We start from the raw sequence: 20,259 nt of genomic DNA, 5'->3' as shown, positions 1-20,259 counted from the left end.
CGTCAGTTCACTCAGGTGCACTGATTCACTCATAATGAGCTCAAACCAGAGAAACAAAAAATTGTGAAGCCTTCTAATGCTCGCTGTTCTCTTAAAATAATGTTAGCTAAACCTAAATAATAATTAACCACAAACAATAAGTCAACAACAAAGATCCTTCATGTTTTATTAATATCATCATGTCTATCTATAATAATGTTTATGTGAGTAGATGTTCATGAACTTAAATCATTCTTCAGTGTGTATTTGGTGAGCAATTTAGTTTGCAAGCAATATTTGTTGTATAATTTACTTTGTCTTTATTCAAATGCGGTAGTTATTCTAATATAAACCAATATTTTACATGTAATTCAGTGTTAAGACGTAGAACACACGTGTACTGTCAACAAAAGCCATCTCTGAACTGCAACGCTGGAACAGAATCTGACAAGGCATTTATTTACAGACTGTGTAATGCTGCTGAAGTGCACGTATTTACACAAAAATTGTCATGTAAATAGACTATAAATTAAAAAACAGGAACTCAAAATCATTTTTGTTGATTATTGCTCTTGATATTGTAATAATAATTATTAATATTGACTAATAGAAAAGTTTTTGTGGGGAAAAAGCATGTCATACTCTGGCTACAGACAAAAGAAGCTAAGAACCATTTATGATTTAGTTCTTTGTTTTTAATGGTTCAGATAATCAAGACTTCACATTGTTATTTCAGTAGCATGAAAAACAAAATGGTTATTCAGATTGTGAATAAATTATATAAATATTACGTAGATTTTCACTATTTTATATTGAATCATATCATAGTATGTAAAAGTTTATCAGGACAGATTAGAAAATCAATTTTAAAAAAAGTCAGTATTTAAAATAAATTAGCTTCCATATCAAAAAAATTAAAATATTATGTAGATTTTCACTATTTTATATTGAAACATAACATAAAAAAAAAAGGAATTGGAGTTTCAAATGCTTATCAATTTTAAAAAAAGTCAGTATTTAAAAGAAATTAGCTTCCATTTTTAGAAAATGAAAGTTGTATTTAGTTGTTTATTCCATGCTCAAATATAGTTGTGACAAAATTATTTTTTCTTTTCAAGCAACATAAATTATCATATAGATAATCTTTTAGATTTCATGTTTCATATTTTTGGGGATTGTAATTGTTAATTTGAACTGACTGGTGAGATAATCAGTGAGTTTTTACCTTCATCATTATCAAATGGGTTAAAGTATGGATAGAGTTTGTCAGTGAAAGTCTGACCAGTGAAAGAGTAGATATGAGATCTGGAGTCCACGTCATAAAATGAGACCAGACCCTCCTCATAATCCACAAACACTCCCACCTTCTCAGGTGTCTTTGTGTGAGGGAAAGTGACTGATAGATTATCAAAAACTATAAACTCACTCTGATCATTCAATACCATTTGAAAACAGAGACCATCCTCAGGCTCATTATCTTCTAATGTCCCCCTTCCTCTTAACAGATTCTCTGGCCACTCCTAAACTCCACTGAGTCTTTTCCTTCACCTGCACCTCATAGTAAAATCTCCCAGAACTGAATCCCTCTTTTGCCAGAACACAAATGGTATCAAATCTCTTTGGGTTTTCTGGGACGTCCTGCTTAAAGTCTCCATGACTGACTTGTTTTCCATCATCAGACAGGATGAGAGAAGGATTCGCTGTATCAGGATCCAGAGTCACATCCACTAGATGAGAGATTAGACATCATCAATCAACTAAAGGACAAATGTTTTTTTTTTAATTGTATAAAACAGACTATAACAATATAACATTGTGTTTCAAGTGTATTGAAGAAAATGGTGTCAAGCACACAGTACCTGCAAACTTCTGTGCCCAGTCCAGCCCTGTGGAGACATTTTTACAGTTTGTACATGGATAGTTACATCATGTCTCTTACATGTTGCTAAAGTAATTAAAAGCAATACTATGAGATGAGTGACAGTTTGGATATAACTTTATATAGACAGGGTTTCTTGAGTGATTTTATCATACCAGTCTAATGCAACAATGCTAGTATGTGTTTTATACCTTATTCAGTGATTTAAATTTGGATTTTTTTTTGACAGTCCACCAGTGAAAGAGTATATGAGATAAATTATAAAACTTAAAACCCTGGGATACACAACACATCCCACCTTTAAACTGAATAGCGATTGCTGGATTATCACACTATGACTGATCTACCACTGCCACATGACTTTCAGGGCTCAGAAATCCCCTTACTCTTAGAGGAAATACTGGCCATCATACACTAGTCTTTCCTTTCACCACCACCTCATAAATTCATGATCTTGTTGCTTTGCCAGACGCATGACAAATCTTTGGGTTTTCTGGGACGTCCTGCTTAATGTCTCCATGAACTGTTTTTCATAAAGATGGGATGCAAAGGATCAAACAGTTTGATCTCTAGATGACTGGATATAGCTAAAAATTCTGTGACCATCGCAGCAGGTTAGAACACGGTGTTAAATAAAGAGTGCTTCTCAAACAGAAGTCTGCGTCCTTCCTAGTTCAGTCCTTCAGTTCCTCCGCATTAAACGCTAGAATGAGATGGTCTAATAAGTGCGCGTGGATACGTTGCATATGTTCCCGCCCTCATCGTCATGGCACAAAAATACTAATAAAACAGAATATGTTCCCGCCCTCATCGTCATGGCACAAAAATACTAATAAAACAGAATTTTGGAAAAATAGCTTTAAATACACTAGAACCATCATGTCTTGCTATATTAAATGGCTTTCTAAATTAATGCAATACACTGAAAGACTGAGGATCACACACATGTTTGTTGCTGAGACACATGACAAATGAAAACAATATGTGTTCGGGTGCAAAATATCAAAATGGATGACTTCAAATCTGTCAGCTGAAGGTTAGAAGGTTCCCGCCCTCAGTTCCTCCGCATTAAACGATATAACTAGATCATCCCTTAATAACCTCCCCATTAAACGCTGCAAAAATTACATCCCTCGAGACGGCCTTCACGTTGCAATGTTCCCGCCCTCATTTGATAAAAATAATAAGCTTTCTGTTTGATTAAGCACCATTAGTGCAATACGGTGTGGTCTAAAGTGTACCACACACAACCTGTATACAGGTAACAAAGTCTATAGAATACACAAGACGTGTCACTGTATAGTTTTGATGTCTGGCTGCAGTATACAGGTAACAAAGACTATATAATACCCAAGACGTGTCACTGTATAGTTTTGAATGGTGGAATAATGCAATGCTCAATATGGCCGCTCTATTGAACGAAGCCCTGCCTTCTGAGTAAAAGAGCCAACCGCTAATCTGTAAAGTCCTCGTGTCACTGCAACTAGTGTTGGAAGACCTGGTTGCAATAGAAACATTCAGTGTTCTGAGACGTGTGCATGCACACTGGCTGGTCTAGCCTGAATAATTAGCTTGTTTAAATGCTATTTGAGCAAGAAAACATCTATGAGACAGAGGTTGCCATGATTTTGCCAAAGATGTTTTCCATCATTTCAGGTAGTTTTTAGCACACTGATGTATGTTCAAGTGTTCGTTTTTTTCTAATAAGTTTGCTTTTAGTGCGTTATTTAATGCAAAAAAAAAAATGGGGTTTGAGTTTGCTATTGGGTCTGCAGGAGTTTGGGTGGGACTTTGATACCGCGGCTCCACCTCACGAACACTACTGCAGACTCTGGGTCCAAATGATGTCATTTTCGCAAGATGAGTGGCCAAACTGTTTTGACTTCACTTTTCTATGGAAGAGAGTGGAGATGCATCGTCCATCTTTTTTTACAGTCTATGCTGTGGTCAGACAGACTATCACCAGCATATCACAGATTCACAGAATTGGATTTAACCCCAAATATTCCTTGGAAAAAATGTTTTCTTAAAGTTACTGACAAAAAAAAAATCACTATATTTAATGTTCACATACCAGTTTGACAGAGTTTTTCATTTAGTGTCTTGTGAGTTTTCTTCAGTTGAGTCAGAGCTCTATGCAGAGGGAACACATCCACATCAGAGTCGATACTGATCTCAGTCCAGTTCTTGGTGTGTGGACGACTGCACAGTGATGAGTACATCTACAGCAGGAGACAGAAGATTATTACATATGTACATTTTAGTTAAGTTTTGTTAAATATATTTTACACAATAAAATATCTTATCTAACACAGTTAACATTTTTCCTTATACGGATCTATTAGTCTGATTCTGTTCTGTATGATTTCTAAAGACTAGTAAGAAAAAAATGGTCAAGTAGCTCGAATTGCCACCTAAAGCTAGAATTGCAAACAGTGCTTGTCCTTTAATATTCTCTATTCTCAGTGATGAGACAGATGTTGACAGACCTGTAGGAGGTGCAGATGATCGTCAGTGTGTGAGATCTGCTCCAGCTCAGTGTTTCTCTTCTTCAGATCAGTGATTTCCTGCTGCAGCTCTTTAATGAGATCTTCAGCCTGTTTCTCTGCTGCTTTCTGCTGTTCCTCCATCATCTTCAGCAGCTCAGACTGACATCTCTCAATGGAGCGGATCAGATCAGTGAAGAGCTCAGCACTGGACGATTTCTCTTCCTCTGTGTTCCTCTAATTGATGAGAACAATTAACTAAATAAATGACAATTAATCTATTATGTTATTAAATATATATTTGAAGAGATTCACTCATAAAGGAACATTCTCTCATCTACTGACCTCATTGTTACTTGAAACATGATTTGTTTTTAACCCATTTATTTCAGCACATTTATTATGCAGACGGAAATATTATGATGCATACCATTATTAATTGGAATAATTTTTTTCCCCACTCACCTTTCTCAGCTCTACTGAGTGCTGGATCTCTTGAATCTTCTTCATTCTGTTCTGGATCATCTGCTGCACGTCTGTCTGTGTCTGAAATACCTGAATCTACAGACATAGAAAAAGAGAGAGCTTCCATCAAAAAATTCCTTCTAATAATAATTATAATGATCTTCTACTTTAATACAAACAACATACAAAATAAATATATAAACAAATTTAAAAAAAACAAGCCAAAATTATTAATGACTTTTCTTGCACTACATTAGTGTTTGTCCAGTCAAACTGAATAAAATGAAAGGGACAATCCCTTGAAAAAGTCTTGCAATTTCAACACAGAGAAAGGAACTGCATTTAAAAAAGGAGTTTAAAGTGTTTTGTTTGTATCTCTTGCCTTCTTCTCTTGACTCTCCTCCTCTATAGGAACAGTGTTGTGAGTCCTGTGTTCTCCTTCAGTGCAGAACAAACACACATACGTCTGATCATCTCTGCAGAACAGATCCAGAGGTCTCTGGTGTTTCTGGCATATATAATCCTCCAGATTTTCCACAGCGTTGATCAGTTTGTGTTTCTTTAGACGTGGGACTCTGTGATGAGGCTCCAGGTGAGTCTCACAGTAAGAGCTTTGACACGTCAGGCAGGACTTCACAGCTTTCTGCTTTCTTTCATCACAGAAGTCACAGAACACTTCAGGTTCTTCAAGATTGAGCTTGTCCTTAAAGTGTTGCACAACTTCTCTGAGTGTTGTATTAATCTTGAGATCAGGTCTTTTGCTGTATTTTTCTTTACAGAGTGGACAGAAGCAGGTCTGTGTGTTTGTCCAGCACTTGTTCAGGCAGATTCTGCAGAAGTTGTGTCCACATGGAGTGGTGACTGGATCAGAGAACACATCCAGACAGATGGAGCACTGGAGCTCCTCATTTAGTGGACCACTGGAGGATGCCATGACTGACAAAACAAACAATATACAATCCACTCTGCTTAGATTAACAACTTTGATAATACTGAGGTACTTATATATTTGGTCCTAGCTGTATATTCTGACAAAATATTTACATTCCAAGTGAAATGTAAATCAATATATTGTTTCTGTGAGCGAGTAATCAAGATGATTTTCACATCATTTTGAAGCAAAAACTCTAGGCTTCAAAATCTGTTCTCTAAAGTCTTGTGAACAAATGTTCTCTAGGTGTTTTATTGCCTTATTTCAGTGACTTCAAAATTGTAGTTTTTCACTAACCATGCATAAACGTTGCTTTCTCAAAAACACAATCATGTACATACATGCTGCTCAAATATTATTGTAGCTCAGTTTTTACTTAATTCATATTAAACATAATCCATCCATATATATATAAACAACCAAAAAAAAAAAAAAAAAACATCATGTCATAAATAACCCATCCACCAAAAAAAACACCCTCGGGCCCCAGAGGGTTAAAGGGGACAAACACAAAAAACAGCGCGTTTTGGCTCATACCCTAAAAGTTGCAATTTCAACAAGCTATAAAAAATTATTGAGATAAAACTTCACATACACAATCTGGGGACATCAAAGCACAATTTAACATATTGTATATATATTGTAAGTTTTACAACTATAATTTAACAATATCACAAAAAAGCATTTTATATATATAAAAGACAACACAGAAAAGGGCGGAAGTATAATATTTCAAACATATAACCTACTACATAAACACCTGCAAACACCAGATGTCTTTTTGGTTTAACCAAGTTATGATTTTCACTGGACTATCGTCTCTAAACTGACAGCACACATCAGACTTTGATTTACAACCAAATAAATGACATACTTTTACTAATATTCTGATACTGCTTCATGCTATTAAACTACTGAACGAGCTCTTTACATTTCCATCACTTACCTGCTGTGAGTGAAATTAGTGAATAACAGATCTGATCGTTAATTTTAGAGTTTCTGAATAGAAATGTTGTATGACGAAGCTTTCAGTTCATCTGTTAAGTTTCATTTTCACTGAAGTCTTTCATGCAACAGCAGTGAGTCATACTGTAGCTCCACCCTTAATCATTAATATGAACCTGTTTCTAATTCATTCCTTCTGAGTGTGTAAACAGTGTAAGGAACTTTTAGAATATTTATTTCATTTTGGTTAGTTCCTTTTCTGATGACAGTACCAGGCACATGCAGGAGGCAGGCTTTGGGGGCTCAAGCCCCTGCTCTTTTTCAAAATTATTCATAAGTGCCCTTCTCAGACAAATAGCAATGATATTGTGATCAATAAAACAAAATGCATCTGAATTATAATTAACATGACAATGTGTACAAAACAGTAACTAATCACTCAAAAGAAGGAAAATTCCTGTTTATTTTTACATATCTGTCAATCTGAGGCGTTGCTGTGCCTGTGTTCTGCTTGACTGACTGATATTACTATTTCATGAAACTATCATAGTTAATGAAGCCCAAGTGCCACTTAAAGGCCTATTATGTGAAGTGTAGGCTGGCGAAATGGTGAGTGAAATGACTTTATTATATTACCATGTTTGATATTTATGCAGCATTATGAAAGTGTCTTATGCTCAAAAAACCTGCATTTATGTGATAAAAAATACAGAAAAAAAATTAATATTGTGAAATATTATTACAGTTTAAAATAATGTTTTTCTGTTTCCTGTTTTTGCAGCCTTTAACAGCACACATCAAAATTTGGTTTACAGACAAATAAATGACATACTTTTTTTAAGTACTTTTTGATACTGCTTCATGCTATTAAACTACTAAACTAGTTCTTTCATTTCCATCACTTACCTGTGAGTAAATATCAGGTCTGATCATTAATTTCAATTGTTGGATGAAGCTTCCTGTTCATCTGTTTCATTTCACTTTCACTGCAGTCTTTAACTCACTTGCAGTGATGTCATACAGTAGCTCCGCCCATGAAACGTTTAAGGCTGATGATACACGGGGCAACTCTTTGAGCAACCAGGTGAGACACAGGGCCCACAACTGATCTAAAGTGCCCAGATAGAATTTATTGCCCATTCTCCATGTGAAAATGCCCAAGAAACATTTCTCAAAAACGTTCCCCCGTCTATCATCACCTTTTGACAACAGAAGTGCCAAATATCAAGTTTGACGCTGTTGGCCGCCCGGACAACCACTGTATGAGTGCACACATCATGATTCTGAAGGGTGAATCACAGCCTTTTAAATGTCAGCAGTTATTTTAGCAGATTCAATTTGATTCATTGAATCTTACAATTCAAACTTCTGCCTTGACTGGTTTTGGTTCAAGATCTGATTATAAATGCAGTGGTGAACCAACACAGTCCCAAAATTATTTTAGAAATAAAAATGAATAGATAACAGTCCTTTAAATCAAACACTTCCACATGCACAGTAGGATGGTCTTCAAGAGAACATCAAAACAAAAAATCGGACTTTCTTCGGGTGTTTTTGGAGTGAATGACCTGTGCTCTCTTCCACCTTCAATACCACGACTGAGGTGAGACCCTTTTTCTCATTTGGACGTCACAATAATTAACCCAACCAGCTCATCAGAGAACAGTTGTGTCACAGCATAAAACACTAGTAGGAACACTGGCAACCAGACCACCACATTAATTCACATTAGCATGACATGGCATGAAACAGAGGTCACGTGGGAAATCACATGAATTTTTACTGCATTTATATTTTCTCTTAGAGGAATCAAAATATGCAAAAGCACTTTAGAAAAGCTTAACATTGTAGCTGAGGACCACCCTAATGCACAGGTATATTAAAAATAAATATAATATGCCTGCAATGTTTATATGTGATTTATCATTAGTAGTACCATAGTAATCAGAAACTTCCTGTCAGTATTACTATTTTGTCATATCTAAAAATTTTATTTCTTAATTTTCATACATCCAGTCTGCCAAAAGTTTATATTCTTTAAAATAATCTCCTTCAGAGGAGCAGTTGTCATATAAACTGAAAGTCACTGTGATTGTGTTTTTCACAGGAGCTGGAAAAGGTTTGGTTGTGTGTGAGTGATGGGACAGATTCAGTCTGGAGCGTCAGAGATCAACTCTCTGAACAGAGATCCAGAGACACACAGGACTCAGAGCTCAGCCTCGCTTTACTCTGTTCCACTGATGCTCAGGAGAGAGTGTGTGACAGTCATCAAACCTCCACAGAGTCTCTGGGTTCAGACTGTAACGCTGGAGAACAGCAGATGCTGCAGACGCCACTGAAGATGTGCTCAGACACACTGCTGGACTGCAGGAAGATGATGAAGATGAAGAGAGAAACCACAGCTGAGGAACAACAGAGCCATGATGAAGATGAAGATTCTATTCCATCAGATAGTTTTCATGACATTCGTCTGCTGTGTCAGCAGCTGTTACAAGAAAGATGGTATTACTGTACTTCAGTTCTTTGTTATTTCTTTTTTATTTTTATTCGTCATAGAATTGATTTTTATTTTAAGTCAGATCAGGTCTGTAGGGCCAGGGACTGTAGACTATTTAATTTTTATATATTTTGTGCATTTATTTCGGTGCATATTTAATGTTTAGTGATATAAAATGAGAATATTTACACAAGTCAGGGTTGTAATTTGTTCTTAAATGGCCAGAGCTCGACTTTGTATCTGTCGTCCACTGATATCCTCGTGAGAGGTGTGAAGGTCGTGGACGGGGCAGGACCTCGTATCGGTGGAGACACCACATTGTGAAGAAGGAACAGATTCCTGTGGACCTCAAACCACAAGAGAGTGAGTGGAGTTTACTATTAAACAGTCCAGCAGAGACCTTTTCTCTGGTTATCGTGATCAAAATGTCTGAATTAGCAGCTGCATTTGTCAAACATCACTTGATGATGAGCTGACAGTCAGGATCTGACTCCAGAAGCCTGTGTCACGAGTGTTGAAGAGTGTTTTGTTCTGTATAGAGGGATTGGGAATGCAGAGCGTCAGAAAGATCATGAATGTGTAAGTCTGTGTTTAGGAGTATTTTAATCTCAGGTGTGACGTGTTTATGAGCCTTAGATTTGTTAACTGTACTACATTAAATATGATAAACTGTATTTAGAGTGAAAAGCTTTCTGTAAGTTTATGTTCTTGTTCTTTCTGTCAGTGATGTGGAGAACCCTTACGAAAGAGTAGTATACTTCAAGTTTATTTTATTAAGTATACTTAAGTAAAGTTCAAGTATATTTTTAAGTATACTTTATGTAGCAAGTATACAAATATCAGTGTTCTAGTAGTATACTTGTTAGTGTACTGTTTCAATACACCTTTCTAGTATATAAAAGTATACTTTTAAGAATACTTTAAGTATAACAGCAGCAAACTTTGAGTACACAACTAGTTTACCTCTATGTTTGTAGTTTGTACTGCAATTACACTAAAAGTAAACTTATAGGTATACTGATAGTTTGCTAATTAAATACTTTGTTCACTTTGAAGTATAGTCTCAGTAAACTACTAGTTTAGTAGTTTCATACTGCAAGTGAACTTTACATCATACTTTAAGTATACTACTATGTCCCTATTTAGGTTTTAATGTGTATATATTTTGTTATATGAATATCTGAACATGCAAAACATCCAAAGAAAGAACAGGGTATCTGCTTGTAAACAAAAACATTTTATTCTAGCTTCATGCATTCTTTTTTAAACACTTTAATTTGTTTCATAAAAAATAAAGAAATAACATTTTGAACAAAAAACTGAAAATGAATTGGATTCAGAATGATAATCAAAACATAGATGTCGAGTCAACACCCCAAAGCTTGACTGTCATTACCTCTTCATCGGTCGACATTTTATTCCATAATGTTACAGTTTTGATGCTGTTTCATGTCAGATGATCCTGTTACGTGTTATCTTGTGTTTCTTTTTTTTTGGAAATTCTGTACAGAAGATGTGTACTAGCGCCCTCTACCATATAACAATGAAAACACGGATTCTAGGAATAGCTCAAATATAGTTAGAATTTTTGTAAGTATAAATCAAGTATACTTAAATGTCATTTTAAGTATATTTATGAGGAGTACATAAAGCCCATTTCTGATAAGTACATAAAAAGTAAACTAAAAGCATACTTTGCTATTTTTAGTTTAAAAGAAGTATGCTAAAAGCACACTTGAATAAACCTATTTTTCGTAAGGGAAGCTTGTGACGGTTACACTGAAGGAGAAGTTTGTTTCTACCGTCTCCGTCTCTTAGAAGCTGCACGTATTTACACAAAAATTATCATGTAAATAGACTATTAATTAAAAAACAGGAACTCAGAGGGCGGAGCTGCAATACCATTAAAAAAAAAATCATTTTTGTTGATTATTGCTCTTGATATTGTAATAATAATTATTAATGTTGACTAATAGAAAAGTTTTTGTGGGGAAAAAGCATGTCATACTCTGGCTACAGACAAAAGAAGCTAAGAATCATTTATGAATTAGTTGATTGTTTTTAATGGTTCAGATAATCAAGACTTCACATTAGTTATTTCAGTAGCATGAAAAACAAAATGGTTATTCAGACTGTGAATAAATGATATAAAGCAAGCAAAGTGAGTTTTGTACTTTTGCAAAAACACCCGTTATAATCACTCAAGCTGTCTACACTGCAAAATTACTTTTGTTGGTATTTTTCCCAAGTCCACAAACTTAAAAGTTAATTTCCAACCCTGTACTGTATAAATTGTAGACAATTTAGCGTATTACGTAGATTTTCACTATTTTATATTGAGTCATATCCTAGTATATAAAAGTTTATCAGGACAGATTTGAAAAGTTGCAAATAAAGCTGAGGATAAAATATTAAGTTAGGCATAATGGGAAAATTTTTTTTATATAGAAATATGTAGACTCGTAACAAATTGGAGTCTGCTTATCAAGTTTAAAAAAGTCAGTATTTAAAAGAAATTAGCTTCCATATAAAAAAAAAAAAGTATTAATTAGTTTATTCAATCCACAAACAAAAATATTACAAAAAAAAATAATTGTTTCTTTTCAAGCAAGAAATCATCATATAGATAATCTTTTAGATTTTATGTTTCATATTTTGGGGAATGTAATTGTTAATTTGAACTGACAGGTGAGATGATCAGTGGGTTTGAGTTTTTACCTTTATCATTAACACCTGGGTTAAAACATGGATAGAGTTTCTCAGTGAAAGTCTGACCAGTGAAAGAGTAGATATGAGATCTGGAGCCCACGTCATAAAACGAGACCAGACCCTCCTCATAATCCACAAACACTCCCACCTTCTCAGGTGTCTTTGTGTGAGAGAAACCGACTGATAGATTATCAAAAGCTAAAAACTCACTCTGATCATTCAATACCATTATCCAGAGACCATCCTCAGGGCTCAGACTAATCTCCTTCCTGTTAATGGATTCTCTGGCCACTCCTAAATACCACTCAGTCTTTCCCTTCACCTGCACCTCATAGTAAAATCTCCCTGAACTGAATCCCTCCTTCGCCAGAACACCATTATCAAATCTCTTTGGGTTTTCTGGGACGTCCTGCTTAATATTTCCACGACTGACTTGTTTTCCATCATCAGACAGGAGGAGATATGGATTCGCTGTATCAGGATCCAGAGTCACATCCACTAGATCAGAGATTAGACATTATCAATAATTTTTTTTTTTTTTTTTTATGTATAATACAGACTATAACAATATAACATTGTATTGTAAGTGTATTGAAGAAAATGGTGTCAAGCACACAGTACCTGCAAACTTCTGTGCCCAGTCCAGCCCTGTGGAGACATTTGTATAGTTTGTTCATGGATAGTTACATCATGTCCCTTACATGTTGCTAAAGTAATTAAAAGCAATACTATGAGATGAGTGACAATGTGGATATAACTTTATATAGACAGGGTTTCTTGAGTGATTTTATCATACCAGCCTAATGCAACATGCTAACATACATTTAACATTTTACATTTAGCAGACGCTTTTACAGTCCATTCAGGCTATTCTGTAAATTTTTTTACCTAACAAGTGGGAATCGAACCCACAACCTTTTGCACTGCTAACACAATGCTCTACCACTGAGCATGACTTTTAAAATCTGAATAGTGTTTAAAAACACTAGACATCATACACTTGATGACTTTATAAATAGTTACAGAGGAAATACTGGCCATCATACACTAAAAGACTTAATATGGGTCCAAAATATCACACGTTTGATCTCTGATGACTGGATAAAGCTAAAAAAAGTCTGTGACCATCGCGGCAGGTTAGAACACGGTGTTAAATAAAGGGTGCTTCTCAAACAGAAGTCTGCGTCCTTCCTAGTTCAGTCCTTCAGAGGCTTTTAGGCTAGAGTCCTCATCCGGTCTGGTCTAGTAAGTATTTTGCATATGTTCCCGCCCTCATTATCATGGCACAAAAATACTAATAAAACAGAATTTTGGAAAAATACTTTGTATTACAAGTCTTTATATTATTTGGCTTTCTATTAATGCAATACAATGAATCACAGCCGTCTCCAGTGGCTTACATTATCAGCAGTTTAGTGTTAAGTGAGTAATTTACACCAAAACAAAAGATAACATCTATGCTTTCATGTCTGAAAACATTACTGTTGTCTTACATTTCATAATAAATTCAGACAAGCTCAGTACTGACTCGTTTTCCGTCAGTTTATTTTCGTGAATTGGAATGTATACAAAGGTTTGTGATTAATTGAAAGTCGCGGAGGATACATCCCATGCATCTTTCAAATTCAGCTGAATGAAGGTTGCGAAATGACGGCTGCCTTCCAAGGATCCTTCCGACTCAGACAGCCTTCAGCAACATTTGATAGGATGCAGCCTTCTGTTTGAGAAGCACCAATAGTTTGTGGTCTAAAGTGTACCACACACAACCTGAAAAGTGAAGTCAAAACATTTTGGTCGCCATCTGTGTCTGGCTGCAGTATACAGGTAACAAAGACTATATAATACCCAAGACGTGTCACTGTATAGTTTTGAATGGTGGAAAAATGCAATCTTCAATATAGCCGCTCTATTGAATGAAGCCCCGCCTTCTGAGTAAAAGAGCCAACCGCTAATCCTCGCATCACTGCAACTAGTGTTGGAAGTCCTGGTTGCTATAGAAACATTCAGCATTCTGAGATGTGTGCATGCACACTGGCTGGTCTAGCCTGAATAATTAGCTTTTTAAAATGCTATTTGAGCAAGAAAACATCTATGAGACAGCGGTTGCCATGATTTTGCCAAAGATGTTTTCCATCATTTCAGGTAGTTTTTAGCACACTGATGTATGTTCAAGTGTTCGTTTTTTAAATAAGTTTGCTTTTAGTTCGTTATTTAATGCTAAAAAAAAATGGGGTGTGAGTTTGCTATTGGGTCTGCAGGAGTTTGGGTGGGACTTTGATACCGCGGCTCCACCTCACGAACACTACTGCAGACTCTGGGTCCAAATGATGTCATTTTCGCAAGATGAGTGGCCAAACTGTTTTGACTTCACTTTTCTATGGAAGAAAGTGGAGACGCATCGTCCATCTTTTTTACAGTCTATGCTGTGGTAAGACCGACTATCACCAGCATATCACAGATTCACAGAACCCCAAATATTCCTTGAAAAAAAAAAATCACTATATTTAATGTTCACATACCAGTTTGACAGAGTTTTTCATTTAGTGTCTTGTGAGTTTTCTTCAGTTGAGTCAGAGCTCTATACAGAGGGAACACATCCACATCAGAGTCGATACTGATCTCAGTCCAGTTCTTGGTGTGTGGACGACTGCACAGGGTTGAGTACATCTACAGCAGGAGACAGAAGATTATTACATATGTACATTTTAGTTAAATTTTGTTAAATATATTTTACACAATAAAATATCTTATCTAACACAGTTAACATTTTTCCTAATATGGATTTATTAGTCTCATTCTGTTTTTCTATAATTTAAGACTAGTAAGAAAAAAATGGTCAAGTAGCTCACTAGAATTGGAAACAGTGCTTGTCCTGTAATATTCTCTATTCTCAGTGATGATACAGATGATGACAGACCTGTAGGAGGTGCAGATGATCGTCAGTGTGTGAGATCTGCTCCAGCTCAGTGTTTCTCTTCTTCAGATCAGTGATTTCCTGATGCAGCTCTTTAATGAGATCTTCAGCCTGTTTCTCTGCTGTTTTCTGCTGTTCCTCCATCATCTTCAGCAGCTCAGACTGACATCTCTCAATGGAGCGGATCAGATCAGTGAAGAGATCAACACTGGACGATTTCTCTTCCACTGTGTTCCTCTAATCAATGAGAACAATTAACTAAATAAATCACAATTAATCTATTATGTTATTAAATATATATTTAAAGAGATTCACTCAAAAAGGAAAATTATCTCATTTATTGACCTAATCTTTACTTGAAACATGATTTTTATTAATCCATTTATTTTAGCAAATTTACTGTATTACAGAGACTGAAATATTTTGAGGCATACCGTTATTAATTGGAATAATTTTCCCCTACTCACCTTTCTCAGCTCTGCTGAGTGCTGGATCTCTTGAATCTTCTTCATTCTGTTCTGGATCATCTGCTGCACGTCTGTCTGTGTCTGAAACAGCTGAATCTACAGACAGAGAAAAAGAGAGAGATCCCATCAAAGTCTGTCTTTGAATAATGATTTTGATGCTTAAAAATTGAAATTAAAAGGAAACCAAAATTATTATTGACTCCTCTTGGACTACATTAGTGTTTGTCCAATCCAACTGAATGAAATAAAAAGGACAATCCCTTGAAAAAGTCTTGCAATTTCAACACAGGGAAAAGAACTGCATTTCATGGTGAGTTTAAAGTGTTTTGTTTGTGACTCTTGCCTTCTTCTGTTGACTCTCCTCCTCTATAGGAACAGTGTTGTGAGTCCTGTGTTCTCCTTCAGTGCAGAACAAACACACACACGTCTGATCATCTCTGCAGAACAGCTCCAGAGGTCTTTCGTGTTTCTGGCATATATAATCCTCCAGATTTTCCACAGCGTTGATCAGTGTGTGTTTCTTTAGACATGGGACTCTGAGATGAGGCTCCAGGTGAGTCTCACAGTAAGAGCTTTGACACGTCAGGCAGGACTTCACAGCTTTCTGCTTTCTTTCATCACAGATGTCACAAAACACTTCAGGTTCTTCAAGATTGAGCTTCTCCTTAAAGTGTTGCACAACCTCTCTGAGTGTTGTATTAATCTTGAGATCAGGCTTTTTGTTGAATTGTTCTTTACAGAGTGGACAGAAGCAGGTCTGTGTGTTTGTCCAGCACTTGATCAGGCAGGTTCTGCAGAAGTTGTGTCCACATGGAGTGGTGACTGGATCAGTGAACACATCCAGACAGATGGAGCACTGGAGCTCCTCATTTAGTGGACCACTGGAGGATGCCATGCTGAAAAGATAAGTAATGACAATGTATCATCTTCGTTACTGCTTAGAGCAGTTTTGATAGTGATCGAATCATTAAGTTTGTGTATGGATCGGATGTTGCATTTTAAAAATGATTCTAACTAAAAGCTTGTATAACAATGTGAACTATGAACCACTGTTTATTTCAAAGGCAAAGCATCCATATAGTAATATGTGATGGATTCTGATGGGAAGTTAGGACAGAGTTCATGAATGTCAACTTCACTGAGCCTTATAAGCTTCACCCTCAACATCTGGTCTAAAACTGCTGGTCTGGTGCTTCTGATGGCTCTGTGGCACTGCAATGCATATTATTGTTGTCACGATTCGGCTACTGCTACTGTGGGGGAATAAGGAATCGAGGAGATGTCGAAGTAGATCAACATGGAATCATCTTTATTTATCCAAACAAGGGAACACAGGAGCAAGACACACACATAGCAGGGAGAACAGACATTTAACAGCCGACAGAGAACTGGGAACAGGGAACACTTTAAATACACAGAACAGGATAATGGGATGACAAGACACACCTGGGATCAATGGAATTTAAACTGGGAGCAAGAAGACCAAATAAGGGCATGGAAACACATGGGGAGCAAAACATACAAAACATGGAACAGAGTCTGACATAACGGGGTGGGCACTCTGGAGGTCCCTCAGGACAGACACAGAACAGTGGGCTTCCAGAGCAGTAACTGTTCAGTGCGCCATGGCGGATCAGCCTACTAGGCAGTCCACCCAACCCCACCCTCCCACTACGTCTCCACACCCCCACTACCCCCCCAAAAAACACTAGACCTAATACCTCCCTCCAAAAAATACTTGGGTAAATTTACGCGGCTGTACTCTTGGGCCTGGAGCCCTCCCTGGGCTTAACGGGTGATCTGGAGCCCTTTCCTGGGCTTAACGGGGATCAGGAGCCCTCCCTGGTCTTAACGGGGATCAGGAGTACACTTATGTGGTGCTGGCACTGAAGGGCACTCAGGAGGAGCAGGCACAGCAAAGGGCTTTCGAGAAGCCGGCACTGAAATTAATTTTGGGGCTGGAGCCGGCATTGGAGTGAGTTTTGGGGCTGGAGCCGGCATTGCAGCTTGCTCTGGGGCTGGAGCTGCCACTAAGGCGAGCTCTGGGGCTGGAGCCTACACTGGAGCGAGTGCCACATGAACATCCGGCAGACTTGCCACATTAATGTCCGACTGACTTGACTCGGGAACGGCCGGCTGACTGGAATTCTGTGCCGCCGGCGAGCTTGGGGTTGCCGTGGCCAGGGGGCTTGTTCTGGCTCAGGCAAGAACATTCTCCAGACACCTGAGGATTCCTTCCCTCCAGCTAAGTCCTGAGGGTGGAGTCATCAAAGGCCATAGCTGCGGCAATCCTGCAGAACTCCCAGGAATACATTACGAAGGGGAGATCTAGGCGAGCTAGGTCGATGAACCGAGCAGCCATTTTCATCGCCATGGGGAAAACAAGGAGAACTAAAAACTAAAAAAAAAAAAAAAAAAAACGGAAGACCAAACACGGGGAAAAATTGTGCCGCTTACTTTCAGTTTGGGTCGGCTGTTCTGTCACAATTCGGCTACTGCTACTGTGGGGGAATGCGGAATCGAGGATACGTCGGAGTAGATCAACATGGAATCATCTTTATTTATCCAAACAAGGGAACACAGGAGCAAGACACACACATAGCAGGGAGAACAGACATTTAACAGCCAACAGAGAACTGGGAACAGGGAACATTTTAAATACACAGAGCAGGATAATGGGATGACAAGACACACCTGGGAGCAGGAACTAAACTGGGAAATTAAACTGGGAGCAGGAACAGGAAGACCAAATAAGAGCATGGAAACACACGGGGAGCAAAACAGACAAAACATGGAACAGAGTCTGACAATTGGGTGGTAGAAGAAGAAACTAAATAAATTAAAGTTTCACAACAATAATTTAACAATATCACGAAAATACATTTTTATATATAAAAGACAACACAGAAAAGGGTGGAAGTGTAATATTTCAAACATATAACCTTCTAAATAAACACATGTAAACACGAGGCATCATTTTTGTTTAACAGAGTTATGATTTCCACTGGACTTTGTTCTTTCTGCCTGCAGTTCAAGTACTTCATGTTTCTGTCCTCTCTAAACTAACAGCACACTTCAGACTTTGATATACAACCAAATAAAGGACATACTTTACTAATATTCTGATACTACTTCATGCTATTAAACTAATGAACAAGCTCTTTACATTTCCATCACTTACCTGTGAGTGAATAACAGATCTGATCCTTAATTTTAGAGTTTCTGAATAAAATGTTGTTGAATGACTAAGCTTTTAGTTCATCTGTTAAGTTTCACTTTCACTCAACTGCAGTGACGTCATACTGTAGCCCCCACCCATATCATGAAGATGAGTGTGTAAACAGTGTAAGGAACTTATTTTAGAGTATTTGTCGTTTTGGTTAGTTCCTTTTCTGACAGTAGTGTCAAATATCAAGTTATCACAGTTGCAGCTATCATAATGTTTCACAATGAAATCTTTTTGGGTCTTGAACAAAGGGAAAATAATAACATTTATAAAGGCATTTGAAAATTAGCAAAAAAAGGCATGGTGAATAAAAAAATGTCAGCAGAGTGAACGTTTTCAGTTCATTTTATCAAGTTGAGCCTCATACTCGTGCAGTGAACTGTGGGATTGACAGCAGATCGGAGAACGTATTGAGAGCATCAAAAAGAGTTATGCTTGACTTTATTTAAATATCATGCAAAAAACGCATTTTGGTATTGCATTTAGGTGCAGTTAGGATATGTTAAGAATCAAAATATAACTTGTGCATTATATTCCACATCTTCTAAAATCATCTGAGGGACAGTTACTATTTCTGCGGTATTTGAATTGTAGCTATGCACATTTTCAGTTTGCATAAAATAATTTGATAGAAGGAATATACATTTATTTTCTTCTTCTTCTTTTTGCTTCTTTATCATCTGCAATTGACCAGAGTACAGCAGGCAGCCCTCATTTCTCAGAGTCCCAGAGGCTTGATGCTGTGAATGTGTTGTAAACACTGCACTCTGCTGGACAGAAGCTCATCTGCTGTGTTTCAGTCATGATCATGAGTGTCATTCTGTGTCAGATGTGGCCTGAATCCATTCACTATGGTGGCCGAGGGAGCTCAACGCGCTGCAACTTAAGAAAACACATGCAAATGGAAAAAAACACCAGCAAATGAAGAAAACATCTTCATCAGTTTGACAACACAAGTGTTGCAAATCCTCACAACACAGGCAAATTAAGAAATGTCCTGCAAATCCTGACAACACATGCAAATGGCTGAAAATCCTCACAAAAATTAACTGCCTGTGTTAACGCGCTAATTTTGGCACCACTAATATGTATATGTAGACTGTTAATTTTTTTTGAGCACCTGGGATGGTATGTTTTACTTAAAACGAGAAAAAAATTCTCTTAACACAATATATTTCGTTTCTTTGGCACAAACCCATTGTAATTGAACCTGATTACTATATGGAATGGAAGAATGCCAGATGGAAGGGTAGTTCGAGAAATATGCTGTAACCACCACCACAGCTGTCCATTTTTGTGGTCATCTTTATTTTCTACCAATACAAAAGCAACAGTTATTCTTTTTCCTGTTGGATTTTAATATTCTTCCAATACTTGGTATTGTGGCCATCTCCTCTTCTTGCTGTTGGCTGAGTAGAAGTCAAATGTTAAATTCATTACTCTAATTAAGAAATGCAAGAACATTTAGTTAGAGGTTGAGGATAGGGTTAGGGTGAAAAGAGCACCAGACTATGTGGAAAAAGCTGCTGCACACTGAAATAGACACTGAATGATATTTATTTAATATGTTGATTGTTTGTAAAGTCATGTAGCGTACACAGGCCCGGATTAACACAGTGTAGTGCCTTAGGGTGACCACATTTGAAGTGCCCAGCTCGACTCTGACTGGGGGAGGGGCAAATACACTGTGACCTGACCCAATCACAATTCTTTATATGCAAATATTTTATATTCTCTCTGTATATATTGTATCATTAACTG

At 37.1% G+C, this 20,259-nt stretch overlaps 4 protein-coding genes across 4 annotated transcripts in view; 1 reads left to right on the top strand and 3 right to left on the bottom strand.

The window, feature by feature from the left end:
• The window catches only part of LOC109085971 (protein phosphatase methylesterase 1-like), a 576,397-nt gene that overhangs the window by 209,719 nt on the left and 346,419 nt on the right, over positions 1-20,259 (bottom strand). The gene's annotated exons all lie outside the window — the stretch shown is intronic.
• The window catches only part of rnf150b (ring finger protein 150b), a 581,444-nt gene that overhangs the window by 221,975 nt on the left and 339,210 nt on the right, over positions 1-20,259 (top strand). The window lies entirely within an intron of this gene.
• On the bottom strand, positions 974-6,807 carry LOC109102694 (putative tripartite motif-containing protein 75). Its single transcript, XM_042713875.1, is given in 8 exon segments — positions 974-1,469; positions 1,471-1,706; positions 1,839-1,865; positions 3,933-4,080; positions 4,348-4,581; positions 4,810-4,905; positions 5,192-5,745; positions 6,687-6,807. Coding segments are annotated over 7 exon segments (1,599 nt in total). The 5' UTR covers positions 5,744-5,745; positions 6,687-6,807; the 3' UTR covers positions 974-1,163.
• Positions 1,018-18,598, bottom strand: LOC109102695 (E3 ubiquitin-protein ligase TRIM39-like). The gene is made up of 8 exons (XM_042713877.1): positions 18,454-18,598; positions 15,616-16,168; positions 15,273-15,368; positions 14,809-15,042; positions 14,411-14,558; positions 12,513-12,539; positions 11,772-12,389; positions 1,018-1,078 (listed from the first exon to the last, which is right to left on the bottom strand). Exons 2-7 carry the CDS (start codon positions 16,165-16,167, stop codon positions 11,854-11,856), a joined length of 1,593 nt encoding a protein of 530 aa, XP_042569811.1. The 5' UTR covers position 16,168; positions 18,454-18,598; the 3' UTR covers positions 1,018-1,078; positions 11,772-11,853.

The sequence above is a fragment of the Cyprinus carpio genome, chromosome A23, assembly GCF_018340385.1.
Source record: "Cyprinus carpio isolate SPL01 chromosome A23, ASM1834038v1, whole genome shotgun sequence".
NCBI lineage: Eukaryota > Metazoa > Chordata > Actinopteri > Cypriniformes > Cyprinidae > Cyprinus > Cyprinus carpio.
Note: the sequence above shows the minus strand (reverse complement) of the source record. Positions and strands in the feature narration are given on the sequence as shown.